This window comes from Dipodomys merriami, unplaced genomic scaffold, assembly GCF_024711535.1.
Source record: "Dipodomys merriami isolate MVZ:Mamm:240054 unplaced genomic scaffold, mDipMer1.0.p SCAF_56, whole genome shotgun sequence".
Classification (NCBI taxonomy): Eukaryota; Metazoa; Chordata; class Mammalia; order Rodentia; family Heteromyidae; genus Dipodomys; species Dipodomys merriami.
The window spans coordinates 6,152,180-6,172,452 of NW_027206135.1; the positions used below are offsets into that span (position 1 = coordinate 6,152,180).

At 45.4% G+C, this 20,273-nt stretch overlaps 2 protein-coding genes across 2 annotated transcripts; both read right to left on the reverse strand.

Annotated features, from left to right (window-relative positions):
* Positions 1-479: 479 nt before the first annotated feature.
* On the reverse strand, positions 480-4,339 carry Fcer1g (Fc epsilon receptor Ig). The gene is made up of 5 exons (XM_070000222.1): positions 4,186-4,339; positions 1,818-1,909; positions 1,661-1,696; positions 1,240-1,260; positions 480-848 (listed from the first exon to the last, which is right to left on the reverse strand). Exons 1-5 carry the CDS (start codon positions 4,232-4,234, stop codon positions 786-788), a joined length of 261 nt encoding a protein of 86 aa, XP_069856323.1. The 5' UTR covers positions 4,235-4,339; the 3' UTR covers positions 480-785.
* Positions 4,340-4,721: 382 nt separating this feature from the next.
* Positions 4,722-16,423, reverse strand: Ndufs2 (NADH:ubiquinone oxidoreductase core subunit S2). Its single transcript, XM_070000227.1, has 14 exons — positions 16,294-16,423; positions 15,521-15,627; positions 13,494-13,684; positions 9,987-10,107; positions 9,698-9,810; positions 9,373-9,447; positions 9,117-9,194; positions 8,756-8,841; positions 8,424-8,543; positions 7,287-7,416; positions 6,880-6,975; positions 6,629-6,712; positions 5,093-5,150; positions 4,722-4,930 (listed from the first exon to the last, which is right to left on the reverse strand). The coding sequence occupies exons 1-14, from the start codon at positions 16,386-16,388 to the stop codon at positions 4,893-4,895; spliced, it is 1,392 nt and encodes a 463-aa protein (XP_069856328.1). The 5' UTR covers positions 16,389-16,423; the 3' UTR covers positions 4,722-4,892.
* Between the last annotated feature and the right edge of the window lie 3,850 nt (positions 16,424-20,273).

Below are 20,273 nucleotides of genomic sequence, written 5' to 3' on the forward strand. Positions count from 1 at the left end.
AGACCTGAGGATTGTGGTTCAAAGCTACCATGAGACTTTTTTTTTTTGCTGGTCCTGGGGCTTGAACTCAGGGCCTGAGTGCTCAAAGCTAGCACTCTACCATTTGAGCTACAGCACCACTTCCAGCTTTTTATGAGTAGTTTATTGTAGATAAGAGTCTCATGGACTTTCCTGCCCGCCTGGCTTTGAACAATCCTCAGATCACAGCCTCCTGAGTAGTTAGGATTACAGGTGTAAGCCACTGGCACCCAGCTCACGAGACTGTTATCTCCAATTAGCCGACCAAAAAAAAGCTGGAAGAGGACCTGAGACTCAAATAGAGAGCTAACCTTAAACACAAAAGCTGAGGGATTGTTCTCAGGCCCTGAGTTCAAGCCCCAGGACTAGCACACACAAAAGACAGCTACATATTTAGTATCCGGCCTCATGCTTAGTTGAGGCTAAATAAGTAGACAACAAATAAACAAATGACTAAAATATAGTCTGGAACAGCTTTATTGAGGTACTTCTTTCCATTGTTTAGTGGGAGTTGACAATGGGGAAGGGGAAAAAGTTGGAGCAAGAGAGTAAGCTTAGAAAATAAACATTAGTAGCTAGCATCTGAGCTTAAGTCTTTAACAGGAAAATAGGAACCACGGGTGTATGTTAATTTGGGGCTTATTATCATTACTGGGGTACATTCAGCTGGTTTAAACAGTGAATAGGATTATGTAACACTAACCATGAGGGCTGGAAGGAGAATTAGAAGATGAAGAAATATGTGACCAAGGACAATTGTTCTAAGGCTACTGGGGTGGTTTCTCATGCTTCAGAGTCTCATATGGCTCCTGGGTTCGGGTGTCCAGCCCCTGAAAGTGAGAGTCAAAGGATGATCAGGAGCTTGAGCCCAACACCAGTACCCCCTCACCATCACATAGATCCTACCCTCTCTGAAAGTCACTCAAAACCCCACTATTGCCAGGCACCAATGGCTCATGCCTGTAATCCTAGCTACTCAAGAGATTGAGATCTAAGAAATGTGGTTTGAAGCCAACCCAGGCAAGGAAGTCCAAGAATCTATCTTCAGCTAACCACCAAATAACCAGAAGTAGAGCTTGGCTCAAGTAGTAGAGAACCAGCCTTGTGTGAAAAAGTGAAGGGACAGAGACCAAGCCCTGAGTTCAAGCCCACACACATATATAAATACATAAATAAATGGTCTTCAGCTGAACCCTGGTTGGAGACAGCAGGTTGACTCACCGTATACACAGCCTCTGACTTCTGTAGAGATGAAAGGAAAAGGTATTAGAGACCCACACTTCCCCTCAACACCCCTTTTCCATCCAAGGAGTACCTGGGTTAGGGTTAGTGTTAGCTCCCTTAGACTACAGTGTCCTCACACGATTGCTCTGACACCGAATATTAATTTCTCCACACAGCTACAAACATATATCAACACACAATTCTCTCATATATTCTTTGTCATTATGCTTATTTCCCCGTCACTTGCTGAATACTGTACTTGTAGCTTGGCTAAGTGGCAGGATGGGTAGGCCAGAGGAGAGGGGAGCCTCTGAGCTATATGCAGATCAGAATCCAAGACACATGCCCTGCTAGGGGCCTCTGACCCAAACCTGGAGCCCCAGAAGGGCTAAGAGCCTAAAAACTTGAAGAGACATACCTCATAGCTGGTTATAGCTGCCTTTCGCACCTGGACCTGAATGGGAGAAAATAAAGGTACATGAGAGGCTCATCCACCTTCCCTCCAAATGCCGTGGGAAAATCCCTAATATTCCCCTTCCTCCAATCCACCCTCTCATTTCTCCTCCCAGCCTTACTTTGAGTCGACAGTAGAGCAAGGTGAGGACAATACCATACAAAAACAGGATGGCATCCAGGATATAGCAGAGCTGAGGTTCTCCCAGGGCCGCTGAGGAGACAGAGGGTACCCAAGGAGTCAGGTACATGGAGAAGGAAGAGATGGTACTTAGGGAGAGAGGATGGGACCTGGAGGGGAGCCTCCTAAGGAAAGAAACTGTCTCCCTCGGTGGACTCTTATTTCTCTTACCTTTCCCTTTTATTTCACATCTTAGGATAGCTGTAGGACAGGAGGTGTGAAAGGTTCTGTTATTGTGGGACTTAAATGCACTAGAGTTGAAGATATCCCCCTCAGCCCCAACCTTGCTTTTCAGCACCACTGAGCACTCATCCACCTCAAAGACCCATCTGACTTCACTGGGCTGAGGCTAAAACCTCAGCTGAGCCCAAAGAGGGTGGGGGGAGAGAAGCAGTGGCAAATTTCAGTGAAGAAACCACAAAGTGTCTCTGCTAAGTCCTGTGACCTGTGGCTGAGAGCTGGACAGGAAGGATGTGAGCTGGGGAAGGGAGGAAGACAATTGCTCTATTACTGGTCATCTTCTCAACTTCACTTTTCTTTTGTCCCTTAAATATGCAAAAAAAAAAAAAATCCACTTTCGTAAGCCATGTAAGATACATTTGTACTTGACACTGGGGCGATGACCACAGCTCAAGAGAAAAATCACAAACAAAATTCAAAATGTAAATTATTCTTCCTGCTACTTTGTCCTGTTACTCACCCCAGGCCTCCAAGAGGGGAAGTTGGGTGCTTCTGGGCCTTTATCAAGTCTGATGGCATGCATGTGACTAACATGGGTCAAGTATAGCCCTGGAAAAAGTACTTTTTATTTTACAATATTTTTACACACAATATTGTATAAATCTTGTAACTATCCTGTGAGGGGAAACATCGTCATCACCATTTTATGAATGATGAAACCCAAGCATTCGGGAAAAAAAACTAAGTAACTCATTCAGAGCTGAAATTCAAATCCAGGTCTTCAATCTTGAATGTTTATGCTTTGCTTTATTCCCCCAATGACCTGGCCACCCTCCTTCCCTCTTGACAACAGACAAGTTCACCCAATCTTTTCTCCACCTTCTCAGCTGGTCCGGTAGAACTCTTCCCCATGCATTCTTTTTCAACTTCCCATTTCCCTGAAGTTTACCAATCCCCTCCTTCCCAACACCCATCTGTAACCAATCCCCTTAAAAATAGAAACTTTCAGCATAAACAACTCAAAGCAAGCAAAACATAGGATTTTTCTTTTTTTCTTGTGTCAGTACTAGGGCTTGAATTCAGGGTCTGGGCACTGTCTCTGATATGCTCAAGGCTAGCACTCTACCACTTGAGCCACAGTTCTACTTCTGGCTTCTTCTGGCAGTTAATGGGTGATAAAAGTCTCGTGGACATTCCTGCCTGGATTGGCTTTGAACTTTGAACCTTGATCCTCAGAGCTCAGCCTCCTAAGTAGCTAGAATTACAGGCATGAGCCACCAGCACCCAGCTGAGATATTTCTTTTCTCCTTTTTCTCTTTCTTTGGTGCTAGGGTTTTATCACAGAGCTTATGTGACTCCAGCCTCTAGAACAGCCTACAATTTTGGAGCTGCTAGGACTGTTTCTGCCTCTTATTTTCCACTGATGCTCAGGTCCCTAAATTGGGAGCTTTATATCACCCACTCTCCTAACAGTTGTTGACAGATGACCCCTAGAAACAGCAATCTAATCTGTTAATCTTGACGCCCCTTCACCTCTCTTAAAAACCCAAAGATAATGCCGGGCACTGGTGGCTCACGCCTGTAATCCTAGCTACTCAGGAGGCTGAGATCTGAGGATTGTGGTTCAAAGCCAGCCCAGGCAGGAGAGACCGTGAGACTCTTATCTCCAATAATCCACCAGAAAACTGGAAGTGGCGCTGTAGCTCAAGTGGTAGAGCACTCGCCTTGAGTTGAAGAGCTGAGGGACAGCGCCCAGGCCGAGTTCAAGACCCACGACCCACAAAAAAAAAAAAAAAAAAGCCAAAGATAGGCCTCTGCCCTTCCAAATCAATTTTATTAGCTGGAGATCAGCTCCCAGCAGAGACCAAAGGCATTCCATAAGTAATATTAATCAGAAATGCTTTCCCAGCTTTTGCCAAATGACCCTTTCCCTGCCAAACTGACACTTCCTATTAATTGGAGTTGGAAAGGGACAATAAGGGTGGGGACTATTTGTGCCCTGGGTTAGAGCAGGATAGAACCAGCCTGAGTCATGCCCACCTGCTTCTGTTCCTGACTCAGCCCACTGAAATAAACCCTTGATTTGTACCCTGGAACCCAGCTCGCCAATCCTCTCCAAACTGTCTTACCTGCTTGTTCAACCAAAAGAAGTAAGAGTAAGACCACTGGAATCATCATGGGCAGGGGGCAGGAGGGGCTGTGAGCTGGGGATCGGACGTTCTTGACAGCACTACACAGCTGAACTCTGCGAGCAGTTCCCTGACCACAGAGTTCCCCCCTTCCTGCCACGCCTTCCACCACACTCTGGCCCCTTCCCCTTCCTGCACTAGAGATGGGGCGGCTCCCGGAAGGGCCAACTAGGAGGGCTGGGAGATCTGGGCTCCAAGCCTCAGCCCTGTAATGACTAGCCTCATACTTCACAGAATGAGACAGGCTGTCCATTGGCCATCTTTCACTCTCCCCATGTACAGAGACATCTGTGATAAATTGTCCTTAAAGATCTCCTTGGACCCCACTATAGACCCTTAAATCCTGCCTGGAATTTGGTACTCAGTCTTCATTTGAGGAGTTTACTGATTTGTGTAAATGAAAAAAGAAAAATTGCTAAGCCTAAGTCTAACAGAAATAATAAGGCACCAAGAAAGAAATACCAGAAGGTTGTACGTAAGGGCCGCAAGACTGCTAATTTATTATAATTTCTCTTGTCCTAGTACATGCACAGATGCCTGTATACAGTTAAGTGGATGGATACACACACACACACACACACACACACACACACACACTTTCCAATGACGAACAGTCCACAGATGCTGTTCCAATGCTGTTCTCCTGCTCATCGATCTATTTCTCCGAACACAATATCCTGAGTACCTAAATCAGGGTACAGAAAAAAAAAAAGTGGTGTCAACAAAGATTCACAGCTCATTATTGTGTTGAAGTATATGATAAAGTCTATGCTAAATTGCATGTGTTCAGCTTTTCTCCCCAACCAGAATCCTGAACCCCTTGTTTACGACACAGTAGGTTTCATACCTATGATGGCAACGACATCTGCCAACATGTGTCCCTTTGACATCTTGTCCAAACCAGCCTAAAGACAGGGATAGCAACAGTGTTAGCAAAGATCTGCAGGGTAGATAAAGGAAGAACTCAAAAAAATGTCAAGAGCTGGGCACCAGTGGCTCACGCCTGTAACAACCCTGGAAACTCAGGAAATATGAGGATAGAGGTTCAAAGCCAGCCTGGGCAGGAAAGTCTGTGAGATGTTTAATCTCCAATTAATCACCAAAAAAGCTGGAAGTAGAGCTGTGGCTCAAGTAGTAGAGTGCTAGTCTTTTTTTATCCGTCATGGGGCCTGAACTCTGGGCCTGGGCGCTGTCCCTGTGCTCTTCAGCTCAAGGCAAGCACTCTACCCCTTGAGTCACAGTGCCACTTACTGTTTTCTAGTGGCTAACTGGAGATGAGAGTTTCACAGAGGTTCCTGCCCAGGCTGTCTTTGAACCACAATCCTCAGATCTCAGCCTCCTGAGTAGCTAGAATTACAAGTATGAGCAACCAGTGCCCAGCAAGAGTGTTAGTCTTGAGCAAAAAAAGCTGAGGTTTAGTGCCCAGGCCCTGAGTTCAAGCCCAAGGACCAGCGCACACACACACACACACACACACCCCTCAATCAAGAGCCCAGCATGGTGGTTACACACACACACACACACACACACACACACACACACACACACACACACACACACACACACACACACACACACACACACACACACACACACACACACACACACACACACACACACACACACACACACACACACACACACACACACACACACACACACACCCACCCCTCAATCAAGAGCCCAGCATGGTGGTTTATGCCTATATTCCCAGAACTTGGGAGGATGAGGCAGAAGAATCTTTTTTTTTTTTTTATTGTGAAAATACAATTAGAGGGGTTACAATTACATGGGTAAGATAATGAGTACATTTCTTATCAAGCATTGTTGCCTCCTCCCTTTTTTCCCCTTCCTATCTCCCACTCCCCTCACCCCCCTAAAAAGTCTTCAGTATTATTGTTTGTGTATGTGGTATTGAGGAATTGAACCCAAGGCCTCATGCATGCTAAGCAAGCACTCTACCATTAAGCGACATTCCCAGCCCTCAGAAGAAGCTTGAGCTGGAGGCCAGCCAGGACTACCCAGTGGTATTCTGTCTCATAAAAATGAAACCACAAGCTGGGCACCGGTGGCTCACGCCTGTAATCCTAGCTACTCAGGAGGCTGAGATCTGAGGATCACAGTTCAAAGCCAGCCTGGGCAGGAACATCCATAAGACTCTTATCTCCAATAAACCACTAGAAAACCGGAAGTGGCGCTGCAGCTCAAGTGGTAGAGCGCTTGCCTTGGGCTGAAGAGTGCAGGGACAGCGCCCAGGTCCCCAGAGTTCAAGCCCCACAACTGACAAAAAAAAAAAAAAAAAAAGAAAGAAACCACAAACAAAACTAAACGAAAACCTCCTCAACAAAGGTAATAAGATTAACCAATGGGATTGATTCCTTACCAAGTGGGCAAAACCAGGAGCCTTAATCTTACACCGATAAGGGCGGCTGCTGCCATCAGACACCAGGTATACTCCAAACTCTCCCTGTCAGAAGAAGGATGGAGAACTCATTAACAGAAAGAATGCTCTTCTCTGACAACAAAGATTTTTTTGTTCTTATGTCCTGTTACCAATGAGGGCGCATTTTGTTGAATGTCTATCTCCAGCCACTCACTCCACATCCAGTCTTTTCCTTCCCTTCCTCTCCTCACCTTAGGAGCCTCAATGGCAGTGTATGTGGCTCCTGGAGGAACTTGGTAACCCTCAGTGTACAGCTTAAAGTGGTGAATTAATGACTCCATGGAAGTCTGAGGGGAAGAAAAAGGAGCATCAGGAAACTAGATCCAAGTTCTGTCCTTTGGCCTTCCCCAGCCCTGAAAGTAATCTCAACACTAACAGTTATTAAAAACCCACATGTAATTCAGTAAGCTGAGAGACACAAGTTTAAAGAGAAAAGAGAAAAGAAAAGGAGAGAGAGAACTATGAGAAGTACAGAACCTTATATAGTGAATTCTTTGAAAAAAGGAAAACTAAAAAGTAGGATTTAATCAAGGACACATCTTCCTGCCATTGGTCCCTTTCCAATATTCCACCTCCCTTCCCTTTTGCTGCAGCCAACCTTCATCTCTGCTCGCTTTGGTGGAGACACCTTGGCATCATCAACCTTAATCTCTCCAGGAGGCATCTTGTTTAGACACTGTGAGATGATTCGAAGGGACTGGCGCATCTCTTCTACCCGACACAGATACCTGAAGTGGATGATAGCAGACTGAGTAAAAGAGCAGGATGAGGAGCAGTACGGGGATAGGAAGACGCCCTCTGGCTAACTTCAAAGCTTGGCTATGCTTGGCTTGCCCTGTAGTAGTTTGATTCTGCTATGGGGGCCTTCCCAAAATCTTATTTTTCTCAGACCATGGCGTGTAATATTTTCCTCTTAAACTGTTTTGGACTACAGATTGTGGAAGTCAAATGGAAAAACAAACAAAAAGGATAACTGTGGCAAATCTTACTGAGTCAGTAAACAAGAGTGGAATTTGAAGCTTGGAATCTACTGGAAGGAGCACTGGATCAGGCAAAATCTAGTGTTAACCACTATTAACAGATTAATTTCTAACTTTTACACTAGTTTTTTTTTTTCCAGCTATAAAGTACAACCCAAACTGGGGCTGGGAACGTAGCTCAGTGGTAGAGTGCATGCCTTGCAAGCATGAGGCCCTGGGTTCGATTCCTCAGCACCACATAAACAGAAAAAAAAAAAAAAAAAAGTACAACCCAAACTATTTCTATCCAAGACAAAGATGACATAGGGTAAAATAAGATGTCACATATGTGCAACCCATGTTCTTATAAACGCTAAACACATACTCTCCCCTGAGCTTTACTTCTAGCCCAAGCAACCCAAATTTAATACATTATATGAGCTCCCAGAGATACTGGAAAGTACAGCAAAGAAGAAAAGACAAAGAGGGCTGGGAAGGTGGCTCAGTGGTAGAGCGCTTGCCTTGCATGCCTGAGGCCCTGGGTTCGATTCCTCAGCACCACATAAGCAGGAAAAAAAAAAAAGCCAGAAGTGGCACTGTGTCTCAAATGGTAGAGTGCTAGCCTTGAGCTGAAGAACTGAGGGACAGCGCCCAGGCCCAGAGTTCAGGCCCCACGACCGGACCCAAAAAATATATTAAAAAAAAAAAAAAGAAAAAAAAGAAAAGACAAAGAGAAAACAAACTAGACAGTAGCTGAGAAAGGATTTGGCCCTTACCTATCATAGCAGTCTCCTCTAGAGCCAATAGGAACATCAAACTCGATCTGGTCGTAAACATCATAGGGCTGGGTCTTCCGTAGGTCCCAGTGAATGCCTGATCCTCGAAGCATAACTCCACTGTGGGGTATGACAGATATATTGACCACACTCCACAAATCAAGAAACGAGACACTAATTCTTTATCTCCACTGTTCCTCCCCCATACTATGGGAATAAGATACAAACTGAGGGCATGGCAATGTCTTTCAAACATTCCTAAAGACAAGATACTGGGCTATAATTCCATACTCCCATTCCCACCCATAAAGAAAGAAGCTGCATTCTCCCACCTAAATCCGTAGTTAAGTGCATCTTCTGCTGATATAACCCCAATGTCAACTGTCCGATTTCGCCAGATCCTATTGTTGGTAAGCATCTATTGATCACAAAAACTGGTATGTTAATACTCTTCAAAGCAATCTTCAATACCTTATAGTTCTTTACAATTGGGAATTAAAAACTTGTTAGGCTTTTATCAGATTGAAAAAGAGGTTTTTCATCTTCTTTCTTTCCCTCCTTCCCTCCCTCTCTCCTTCCTTCTCTCTCTTTTTTCCCCTGGTAACGGGATTGAACCAGGGCCTCTCATAAGCATTCTACCACTCGAAGTATATCCCTAGCCCAGTAACTTTCTCAAATTGACTTCTGTCTTACCTCCTCCACCTCATCAATCCGAAGAGAGAAGTTCTTAGAAAATTCATAAATGTCATCCATAAGCCCAAGGGGTAAATCCTAGAAGCCAAGTGAAGGTGATTCAGTGTATAGTATATAACCTACACTAAGGCCAGCCAGCTCAGCACCCCTCCCTCCAGGAGGACAGCTTAAGTTTCCAGCAACCAGCACTGCCCTCCAGTGGTCATATAGCAAAGAAGCCTGGACTGGAAATTTGGAGGGAGAGGAGTTCACTCACCTGGTGCACTCCTCCTGGTCGGATATAAGCAGCATGCATTCGGGCTCCAGATACTCGCTCATAGAACTCAAACATCTTGTTAGGACAAACTTGGAATTAGTGACAAAGTCCTAAATCCAACAACATGGTGGACCAATGCCCCACCTTTGCTTTCTTATACCCAACCAAACCCTCCTGATAGGAATTCCTAAGAATATAATCCAAATTAAACATACCATCTCCTAAATGGTCTCAGTGTTTTCTTTCTCCTTTTTAAACAGCTTGTCCACATAACCTCTCTTTCTATACACCCTTCTCTATTCCTATCTTTGCTTCCCCCTCATACCTTCTCCCGTTCTTCAAACATCCAGAAGAAAGGGGTCATGGCACCAATGTCCAGGGCATGTGTGGTCACGGCCATGATATGGTTCAAGATCCGTGTAATTTCTCCAAACAGCACTGTGAAGGGGTGAAAATAAGAAGAGAATGTTATAGGAGCCAAGAACTCATCCTGAAGAGTAGTTTGGGCAGAGCCTAGATTCTGAATACTAAGCTTTGGGTTCAGTGCTCCTAAGATACAGAAGTCACTGTGCTATGCTCACAATGAGAGGTAGGAATAAAAGGGCAGAACATACCTCGGATCCACTGTGCCCGGGGAGGAGGCTGGATGTTTAGTAACTTCTCCACAGCTAGTGAATAAGCCTGTTCATTACACATCATAGACACATAATCTAGCCGGTCAAAGTATGGAAGGGCCTGAAAAAAAAAATAGGAATGTAGGGTTTTGTTTTTTTTTTGTCAGTCGTGGGGCTTGAACTCTGGGCTTGGGCACTGTCCTTGCACTCTTCAGCTCAAGGCAAGCACTCTACCGCTTGAGCCACAGTGCCACTTTCGGTTTTCTAGTGGTTTATTGTAGATAAGAATCTCAGGGACTTCCCTTCCTGGGCTGGCTTTGACCACGATCCTCAGATCTCAGCCTCCTGAGTAGCTAGGATTACAGGTGTGAACCAACAGCACCCGCCAGGAATGTAGGTTATATCTAACAGGAATAGCTCAGCGCCTCTCAGTGTGCATTAGAAGTAGATACTACCCAAGTATTTTTAGACTCAGGAGCTCCTGCAAGATAGAATGAAATATCCCAGAACCAGGAGTATGCTGGTAAATGTTTAAAAACAAAACAAAACAAAACAAAAACCTAGCTCTCCAAAATGCGGGGCAAATCCTCATTCATCATGTTGGCCAGTTTCCCTGGTGAAAATACTCCCAGTATGGCTAATGTTAAGCTAATGACATATAAGTGAACACAGCACTGGGAGCATAACATATCATTACACACTACACAGATACAGATAAAGAAAAAATAAATAAATGCCAGCTGGATGTCAGTGGCTTATGCCGGTAATCTTAGCTACTCTGGAGACTGAGGATCTGAGGATAGTAGTTCAAAGCCAGCAGGAAAGTCTGTGAGATTCTTATCTCCAATTAACTGCCAAAAGCCAGAAATGGTGCTATGTTCAAAGCTGTAGAGCCCTACTAGCCCTGAGCATAAAAGCTTATGAATAGTGCCCAGGCCTTGAGCTCCTGCACCAAGAAACAAAAAAAGACACACACACAAAAAAGCCTCAGGGCTGGGAATCTGGCTTAGTGGTAGAGTGCTAACATGGGTTTGATTCTTCACTACCACATAAACAGAAAAAGCAGAAGTGATGCTGTAGTTTAAGTATAGAGTGCTAGCCTTGGGCAAAAGCCACTCAGGGGCCAAGCCCAGGCCCTGAATTCAAGCCCCAGAGCTAACAACAACAACAAAAAGCCTCAAAAGCATAGCATAAGAAAAACAGAGCTGGGTGCTGGTGGCTCACGCCTGCAATCCTAGCTACTCTAGAGGCTCAGATCTAAGGATCATGCTGCAAAGCTGGCTGGGACAAGAAAGTCTAGGAGACTCTTATCTCCAATTAATCACCAGAAAACTGAAAGCAGAGCTATGGCTCAAAGTGGTAGAGTGCTAGCCTTGAGAGCTTAGGGACAGTGCCCAGATCCTGAGTTCAAGACCAACAACAACAACAAAAAGTATTTAGTAACAAGAAAGTGATGAATTTTGAGTAGTTACATTCAAAAAAAAAAAAATTGGGGGAGGCAGAACTAGGGTTTCAACTAAAGTGCTCACTACTTGAACCCCATCCCTAGCCAAAACCAAAATCAAAAATTATACATATCAATGGGTACTACGTAATTTTTTTGCACTAGTACTGGGGTTAACTCAGGGCCTATGCACTATCCCTTAGCTTTTTTGCTCGAGGTTGGTGCTCTAACACTTGAGCCACACTTTCCTATGTAGTGTTCCAATATAAGTAATGAAGTATTTACCTTTTTTTTAAGTCATAAACTTAAAAAACAAATGTAACATTACATATAACTTAATTTTTAATAATACTTTTCAACAACTGGCTCAAAATATTTCTGAGCCAGATGCTGGTGTCTCATACCTATAATTCTAGCTACCCCCAAGGCTGAGATCTGAGGATCACTGTTCAGGAAAGTCAGTGAGACTCTCATCTCCAATAAACCACCAGAAAACCAGAACTTGTGCTGTGGCTCAAAATGGTAGAGTGCTAGCCTTGAAAATAAGAATTCAGTGTCAGCACCAAGGCCCCATGACCACCAAACCCCATGACCACCACCAACAACAAAAACCTGAAAATTTAACATTAGAAGCTACATCCATCCCATTATCATTCTGATTGGAATGACAGCTATATCAAAGGGTATACTAAACTAAGTCTCTCACTTTTCAAACTCTTAAAACTTAAGATATCAAACTGGGCACCGGTGGCTCACGCCTGTAATCCTAGCTACTAAGGAGGCTGAGATCTGAGGATCACGGTTCAAAGCCAGCCTGGGCAGAAAAGTCTGTGAAACTCTTATCTCCAATTAACCTCCAGAAAACTGGAAGTGGCATTGTGGCTCAAGTGGTACAACGCTTGCTCAAGGACAGAGCCTAGGCCTAGAGTTCTAGAGTTCAAGCTCTATGACCAATAAATCAAAACAACAAAACAAAAAAAACCTAGATATCAAAGGAGAAAGGTAATAATCAGTTGAGTATCTAGGAATGAGGGACTTAAGGGAAGACAGCCACCACATAGAATGTTCTTCAATCCGGAAGATACCAGAGCTTCTATCTTAGCTTCTTGGCTACATTCTAGCTTTCAGGAAGTAGGTGGAGTTAAGATGCCTCTCACTGGAACAGTCTGTTCTTGTCTGATGTCATTGTGACGTTGATACTGCTACAGGATTTAACTTGTGGGTTCGGGAACTTCCATCATTGCTTAGATTCCCTGAGGAACTATATTCTAATCATGGTTCACTTCAACACTGGGCTGGGTCTAAATTCTAACTCTGTGATCTTGTTTTCAGGACTTTTCTTTATGACAGAGAATAACTTTAGATTCCTACCCCAGATCCAATTCCTTCAAATCTGACCTTCACTATTTGGGTCACACAGTTCTGAAAAATGGCAAACTCTGCTACAAATCTCCTCCCGGTCACTCTGACTCACTGAGTATTTTGAAACCAAATTTAAGACATCTGGAAGATACAAGAATCAGCTGGTAATCCTAGAGAGCTGACATGTCTTTTTCTTTCTCTGCCTTTAGAGATGCACAAGAGCAAGAAAACTGAGGCACTGCAGAAATAGTAAAAGAGCTGGTCAAAAATCAGCCCGAGAATAGCTGGGAGTGTTGTTCCAGCTCCAAAGCATTGCTGCTAGATAAACCAAATCAAAAGGACTTAAGCACCTCTTTTTTTTTTTGGGGGGGGGTCCGGTCATGGGGCCTGAACTCTGGGCCTGGGCGCTGTCCCTCAGCTCTTCAGCTCAAGGCTAGCGCTCTACCACTTGAGCCACAGCGCCACTTCCAGCTTTTTTCTTTTTGCTTATGTGGTGCTGAGGAATCGAACCCAGGGCCTCATGCATGCGAGGCAAGCACTCTATGACTGAGCCACCTTCCCAGCCCTCAAGCACCTCTTTATATCTCAACTATCCTCTCAACCAAGTCTGTACCAGTAACTTGCATGGATTACACCACCACACCGTCTTCCTCCCAGGCTAATGCTCAGATCCCATCAATAGGCCCTGCTTCACTTCATACCTGCAGATAGGTCTTGTATTCAATTAGCTTCTCAGTGCCACGATGAAGAAGCCCAACATGAGGGTCACATTTCCGTACACTCTCTCCACTCAGTTCCATCACTAGTCGCAGGACTCCATGGGCTGCTGGGTGTTGGGGCCCGAAGTTCAGGGTCATGTTCTTCACTACTATGTCCTTTGGAGGGTCTACATCTGAGAAGGGGGAAGTAGCCAAATGGTAATTCCCTTGGGAACCCACCAGAGACAACAAGGAGCTGAGACTCTCCCTATAGACTTTCCATCTCATTATTCATAACTTGTTAATTTCTTCATCTCCAAACAACTAGGAAGATGACCATTAAAGGGGGAAAATGGTAGAGCTGAACTTTCTGAGGAGAGGACAGTGAATCTCACTCATTATCTCCTATAGCACTTTTTCAATATCCTTGAGAAAGCACCCAGGCCTCAAATTCAAGGTGAAGTACTGACACACACATACAGAATGTAATCATTACCATTACAGCTAACACTTTGATAGCCCTCCTTATGTGCCAGTTACTACTATAAGCACTTATTTTAATTGATTTAACTCTCAAAACAGCTATTTCAGTAGTAGATACTGATATTATTCCCATTTTATTACAGATACTGAGGCCAGAGAGCTCAAATGACTTCTCTAGGATAACAGAACAAATTAAGTGACAACCAGGATTTGAATTCAGCCTGCTTAGTTCCAAGTTCTACATACTCTTAACTACTATTATAATAGTAACTGGTGAAAATATCTGATGGCCAACCAGCCAGGAAACACACATTTAATGCTAATAACTATTACTAAATGACAGCTTTTATCCTCAAGAGGCTTACACTTTGGTTTGTAAAATAGCTCATATGAAAAACTAGTAATGGGTCAAATTTACTGTTACTAAGTGGCTTTACCACTAAATACTTACAGGAATATTTAGACTACTAAAAAGTCTTCGTGTAATAGCATTGGAAATGGTTTTTAAATATAGGTAATGATTCAGATAGGTAAAGGAAAGAAAGGCATTTCCAGGCTTTGTAATCAATTCTGGTCAAATCTTAGAAGCAAGGTGGCAAATATCTGTGTAAATTTTATTAGGACTTCCCAAGGTAGAAAAATGTTATAAGTTCTGGGACAGTGCCTAGGCTCTGAATCAAACCCCAGGACTGGCACACATGCATGCATGTGCGCGCGCGCGCGCACACACACACACACACACACACACGAAGATGAGGTCTAATACAAAATAAATCAGAAGAGTAACAGCAATGAAAATTGAAAAGGAGCTGATCAAATATGAAACATTATGAAAGAATCTACATGCATCAGTAACATATGGAGGGCAAGAGGAAAAAAAAAGACTGAAATGACTGAAAATTTCAATCCTTAGAAGAAAAGGATAGCATTGATCAAAAGCAAAACGTGGAGAAGATGACCTAGTTTTGATGGGGAAAAAATGTTTGTACTCAAGAGAGATTTCATCTGAGTGTCAGTGAGAAAACCACCTTGTCCAAAGAGAGAAGTAGAAATGTATTGAACCTGGAAAATTGAGTCCAAATGTTTAAATTTGTTTTTGTTTTTTTATTGTTGGTTGTGGGGCTTGAACTCTGGGCCTGGACACTGTCCTTGAGCTCTTCTGCTCAAGGCTAGTGCTCTACCTCTTGAGCCACAGCACCACTTCCAAATGTTTAAATTTGATAAGGACCTTTTGGTACTGTCTCTTCCGCTCAAGGCTAGTGCTCTACCTCTTGAGCCACAGCACCACTTCCAAATGTTTAAATTTGATAAGGACCTTTTGGTACTGTCTGGGATCTACTTTTTTTTTTTCCTTTGGGAATGCCCTTCTTGTCCTTCTCTGCCTAACTAATATCTGCTATTGTAACTTTTATTATGTTTGTTGAATTAAGTGGAAAAAGAAGAAAACAGGAAAAACTTGGTTGAGATGGGAGAAGGCTTAAGGGCACTTAAAAATCAGCTAGGAGCAGGGACTGGTTTGGTTTGAAATAGCAGCTCTAGGCACTTACCATTCCAAGGAGGAGGCTTCCAGTGGGCTGTTTCTTTGGTGGGGTACATGACAGGTCCTGCAAACTGCTGTGCCCATTCCACATCTGGCTGCCATTGCCGAGCCCCTCTGAGGAGTTAAAGATAGATCCTAGATAAAGCACCTATTTGGCTGCTCTGTTCCCATCCATGCTCCAGTGGGCTCAAGGAATGATATCCTGAATCCTTTCATGCCAAGTCACTGATATATTTGGACATGCAAAGTTGGGGGTCCAAGCTCTTTCATATTTTCATCTATTCATACTGCCATGCAGGTGAATATGTGAGAAAGGTGTTTACTTAAGGTCAGCCTAATATGATTGTCAGGTGGGGGGTAAAGGGGCAAGGGAGAGGGACGGAGTTGGGATGGAGACTAAGCCACAGTGAGAAGGAAGAGGAAAGTTAGGAAGTGAGGGACGAAGAAAAGGGTAGAAGGGAGATGCCATTCTGGTCTTTTAGTTGAGCTGGGCTCAGGTACGACAGAAGAGGTGCACTCAAATCACTAAAGCTGAGGGGCAGGATCCCCACGCCAGAGACTACACTGCTGGCAGAATAAGTTCAAGAACCTCTTCCCTTCCTCGGCCACATAGGGCACCACAGCATCTGGCAGCCTGAGAAAACAGGCCTGGGTGAGGGGGCGGAGATCGCAGGCCCAGGTCATTCTTTCCTAGTGGATCGCATGGCCTGTAAGAGTGTCCTCAGACTACGAGAGAGGACAACTTGGGGAGAACATATCGAGGGCGACCCTCGGTCTCACCTGCTGGGCTGAATCGGCAGTTGGATCCTAGCCCCGGGCCGCAGGACCTGAGCCCCGAGGTTCCGGAGACCTTGGACAGCCCTCAATGCCGCCATCTTACCCTGGCTGCAGACCGCGAGAAGGAGAACCGGGCGGAAGTGACTCCCGCGCGCTTCCTTGAGTGCTTCTCTGGGCTTAGCACAATGGGTACGCCATCTTGGAAGCTGGCAGGACCGCCTACCGCAAAACCCGTTCACATCCGGTTTCTGCCCCTCGGCTTCATGTGTGCTTAAAGTAACTGGTGACGGCCTTCATCTTTATTAAGGGCGTTCTTCCCAAGGCTCTCCGTAGAATTTCTAGGCGCCCGTAAAAGGAAACTCGCAGCTCCAGCCGGTGGCGGTGTCGCACTTCGCGCTCTGCTCTTTGGGCCTGTCCCGGGCGCACACCTCCCTCCAGCCTTGGTCACCTTCCTGCTGGAGGCCTGTTTTCCGACTGTTCCCTTCTGGGATAGCCCGTCTTTGTGAGTCAGTTACCTCCCAGTCAGGGCACTCAAAGGAGCTCGTTTCCAGATGTTCTCAATCCGGATTGGGGACAAGCCCAAATTGGGCGTGCCTGAGGCCTCCTGCCAAAACAAAACAAAAAAGGGTAGATACCACGACCACCCTGGTTGAGGAGGGTGCCACTCCAGTGTGTGCCACTCCAGACATCGGTGTGGAAGACCTCGGTGGGTGACCCCCATATCCGATAGCCTTCAACCCTATACAGAATCACAAACCCAGGAAGCGCCCTCAGATATGTCTCATACCCCACTTCCGTCCGGTTATGCTCTTTTTCCCTCATGTTTTTCTGCCACAGTCCTCAGTAGTGACCAACAGCGAAGAAACAATAGCACCAGAACTCTGATCCCAATTCTGTATGGACAAAAAGTTTTCTTGCCTTGGAGGCAGGCTCTGTCTGTCTCTCTCCAAGCCCAACCCCAGCTTGGCCACCCACCCGTTTGTATAATGTTCCCATCCTGAGACTGGAAAAAAGGCCTTCCTTCAAAAATCTCCCCTGGACAGGGTCCCTGGGACACAGCCCACCAGCAGTGTAGCAGGGTGGTGCAGACAGACCAGGGGAGTGGCAAAGACAGAATTCTTAGCTGCAAAGAGGAGAAAGCCAGACTTCTAGCCTGAAAAATTGACCTAATGGGAACCATACCAAAGGGTGGGGCCAAATCTCTGTCTGTGGGAACTGACCAGGACCTAGAACAGACAGGGCAGAGGCTTGGTGCCCTTACCCTCCACATTCCCCATTTTTCTAGGCCCTCTCACCCTCTGTTGTTTAAATAAATGTGTTGATGGGAGGTGGTGACTGCATTTATTTGCCCTAATACAGCCTAGGAGAAATCAGGATAGACTTTGAGCTGCTTGTCCCTGGGGGGCAGCTTGAGCTGGGATTGGAAGAAGGCTCCTGGGGGGGGCGCGGGGTGCTGCTCAGGACACTACATCTTTTGTGCCTTCTCCCTGCTGCCAACACCCACACACATACACACACACTGTTGCTGTCACTCTAAGGCCCTTTGTCTTTCACTGCTTAGTAACCCCCTTTGTCCTCATCTCAGATGGGGGATGGAAAGGGGCATCTGGTGATAGCTCCTCTTGTCCCTGGTTTCACATCTTTTGTCTGACTTCTCTAACCTCAGCCCCCTCCATTTAAGACTAGGGTGGTTCAGTGCATGTGTTGGGTCAAGAGAGATGTCTGGTAGTCACAAAAGAGCAGGTGATACAGGAAATGATGGGCACCAGGGTATTAGTGACCTGAGCAGGAAGGGAGGAGGAAAGGAAGTATTCTGGAGGATATGATATAGGAACAGGAGGTGACAAGGCAGAAGGTGAATTAGGGAATGGAGGCAGGGAAAGGTGGTCCCCCTCTGGGAAAGGGAAGGATCTGCTGACTACACACTCTTTCCTGGGGATTTCCTGGGGAAACCAATGGGGTGGGGTGAGCAGGAATTACCCCTCTTTTGAATTCTTCCCTGCCTTTAGAATCCACCCTAATACCTATTTTCTGAGACCAATCAAAAACCAAACACTTCCCATTCTCATCAGCCACTCACCTCACCTTAGGGTCTCGACTCATGTTTTCCCCAGTCCCCTAAAATGCTGCTTCCACTCTCTCCCCGCCCAATGAAGAAAGAAAGAAAAGTCAGAGATTGCTAGATATTCCTGGAACTCCTGGGTCCTCAGGGGAAGGTGGGACCAGAAATTGATCCAGGCTAATTCTGGGTTCCCTTCCTGTGGTAGGGCCTGACTGAGCAAGACTGGCAGATGTGTTTATGGGAAAGAAGGGATAAGATAGTTGAGAGTGGGTAGAAGACCAAGACCCTAGGGGAGGCTACTAAGAGCTGAGCCAGAGAATTGGAGAATCAGGATGTGAGAAGGGGAAACCTTAGAGTTGACTCTTCCAAGCTTTAGAGGGAACAAAGGTAGTGGTAACTCAAGAAAGGGAAGCTTGAGGGAGAAAAGAGACATTTGGGGAGATACCACCTTGGATCCTCCTGTTAAAAAAAAAAAAAAGCTTGCTGGAGCCAGGTGGCTTACACCTATAATTCCTAGCAACTCAAGAGGCTGAGATCTGAGTATTGCAGTTCAAAGCCAGCCTGGTTAAGAAAGTCCCTGAGACTCTTACCTCTAACCACTAAGAAGCTGGAAGTAGAGCTGTGGCTCAAGTGGTAGAGTACTAGCCTTGAGCATAAAGCTCAGGGACAGTGCCAAGGCCCTAAGTTCAAGTCCCAGGCCTGGCACAAACAACAGTAAAAAGAAAGGTTGTCAACCCTCCTACCTGGCTGCCCACCTCCTTCATAAGTCCATTCCAGCAGAATCAACCACCTTTGGAAAGTAAACTCGCTAACCCCACTCTCTACTTCCTCTCAGCCTCTTTTCTTTCAGCTGCTTGGTCCTATCATGAGCCATGTCCAACTGTCTTTTCCTACCTCCCTCTCTTCTTTCCTCCCTTCCTTCCTCCCTCCCTCCCTCTTTTTGTTCAATACTGATGATTAAACCCAATTGAGGTTTAATGCTAGGCATGTTTTAACCACTTCCCTAGCCCTTTTGTTTCTATTTTATTTTTATTTTTATTTATTTATTTATTTTTGTCGGTCGTGGGGCTTGAACTCTGGGCCTGGGCGTTGTCCCTCAGCTCTTCAGCTCAAGGTGAGCGCTCTACCACTTGAGCTACAGCGCCACTTCCGGTTTTCTGGTGGTTTATTGGAGATAGGAGTCTCACGGTCTTTCTTGCCCGGGCTGGCTTTGAACCGTGATCCTCAGATCTCAGCCTCCTGAGTAGCTAGGATTACAGGCGTGAGCCACCAGCGCCCGGCTCTATTTTATTTTTAAGATATGGAGTTCTACTACCTTAGTCTGGACTGGTCTTGAACTGGAAATCCTTTCTCCACATCCCAAATAGGTGCAAATTACAGACTTGTGCTCATGCCCAGGTTTTAGCTACCTATTTAATTTGTTCTTTCCACTTCATGCTTTACCTATTCCCTGCCCTCTTTTGACCAGGAAGCCTACTCAGTCCCCTCAACCCTAGAAATCAACCTCTGAGGCAGAGGGCAACATGAGGAAGGGCAGAAAGAAAGGGAGGGAGGGTTAGATGGGAACAGGAGCTCTCCCAGGACAGGATCCTATCTGTGTGTTGGCCATTCCCTTTCCCTGAGTATCTCCCCTGGAGCTCTGTCCTACCAAAAAGAGACAGCTGAGGCCTGATTGTGGGATTTGGAAAAAAGCTATGTCATCAGCTGGCTCTGTGCCTATAATCCATCTGGCTGCTAGATTTCCCTCCCCTGGGCAAATCCGCCTCTCCCCTTTTTAAAGAAAACAAAAACTAAGATTTTGGGAAGCAATGATACATCTGAGTCGCACTGACAGAGCTCTCAGCTGAGTAGCACACAGATCAGCCAATCATAGAAACTCTGGGATGCTTAAAAGAGCTGGTGAGGAGAGAGGCTAGGGAGA

Coding starts and splice junctions, on each gene's coding strand:
- Fcer1g (XM_070000222.1), bottom strand. CDS start 4,234: ATGATGATTCCAGTGGTCTTACTCTTACTTCTTTTGGTTGAACAAGCA. Junction 1,910..4,185: donor TCTTTTGGTTGAACAAGCAG/GTAAGACAGTTT, acceptor CTGTCTCCTCAG/CGGCCCTGGGAGAACCTCAG. Junction 1,697..1,817: donor TGCTCTACTGTCGACTCAAA/GTAAGGCTGGGA, acceptor TCTCCCATTCAG/GTCCAGGTGCGAAAGGCAGC.
- Ndufs2 (XM_070000227.1), bottom strand. CDS start 16,388: ATGGCGGCATTGAGGGCTGTCCAAGGTCTCCGGAACCTCGGGGCTCAG. Junction 9,811..9,986: donor CCGGGCACAGTGGATCCGAG/GTATGTTCTGCC, acceptor ACCCCTTCACAG/TGCTGTTTGGAGAAATTACA. Junction 8,544..8,755: donor GCACTTAACTACGGATTTAG/GTGGGAGAATGC, acceptor CATACCCCACAG/TGGAGTTATGCTTCGAGGAT.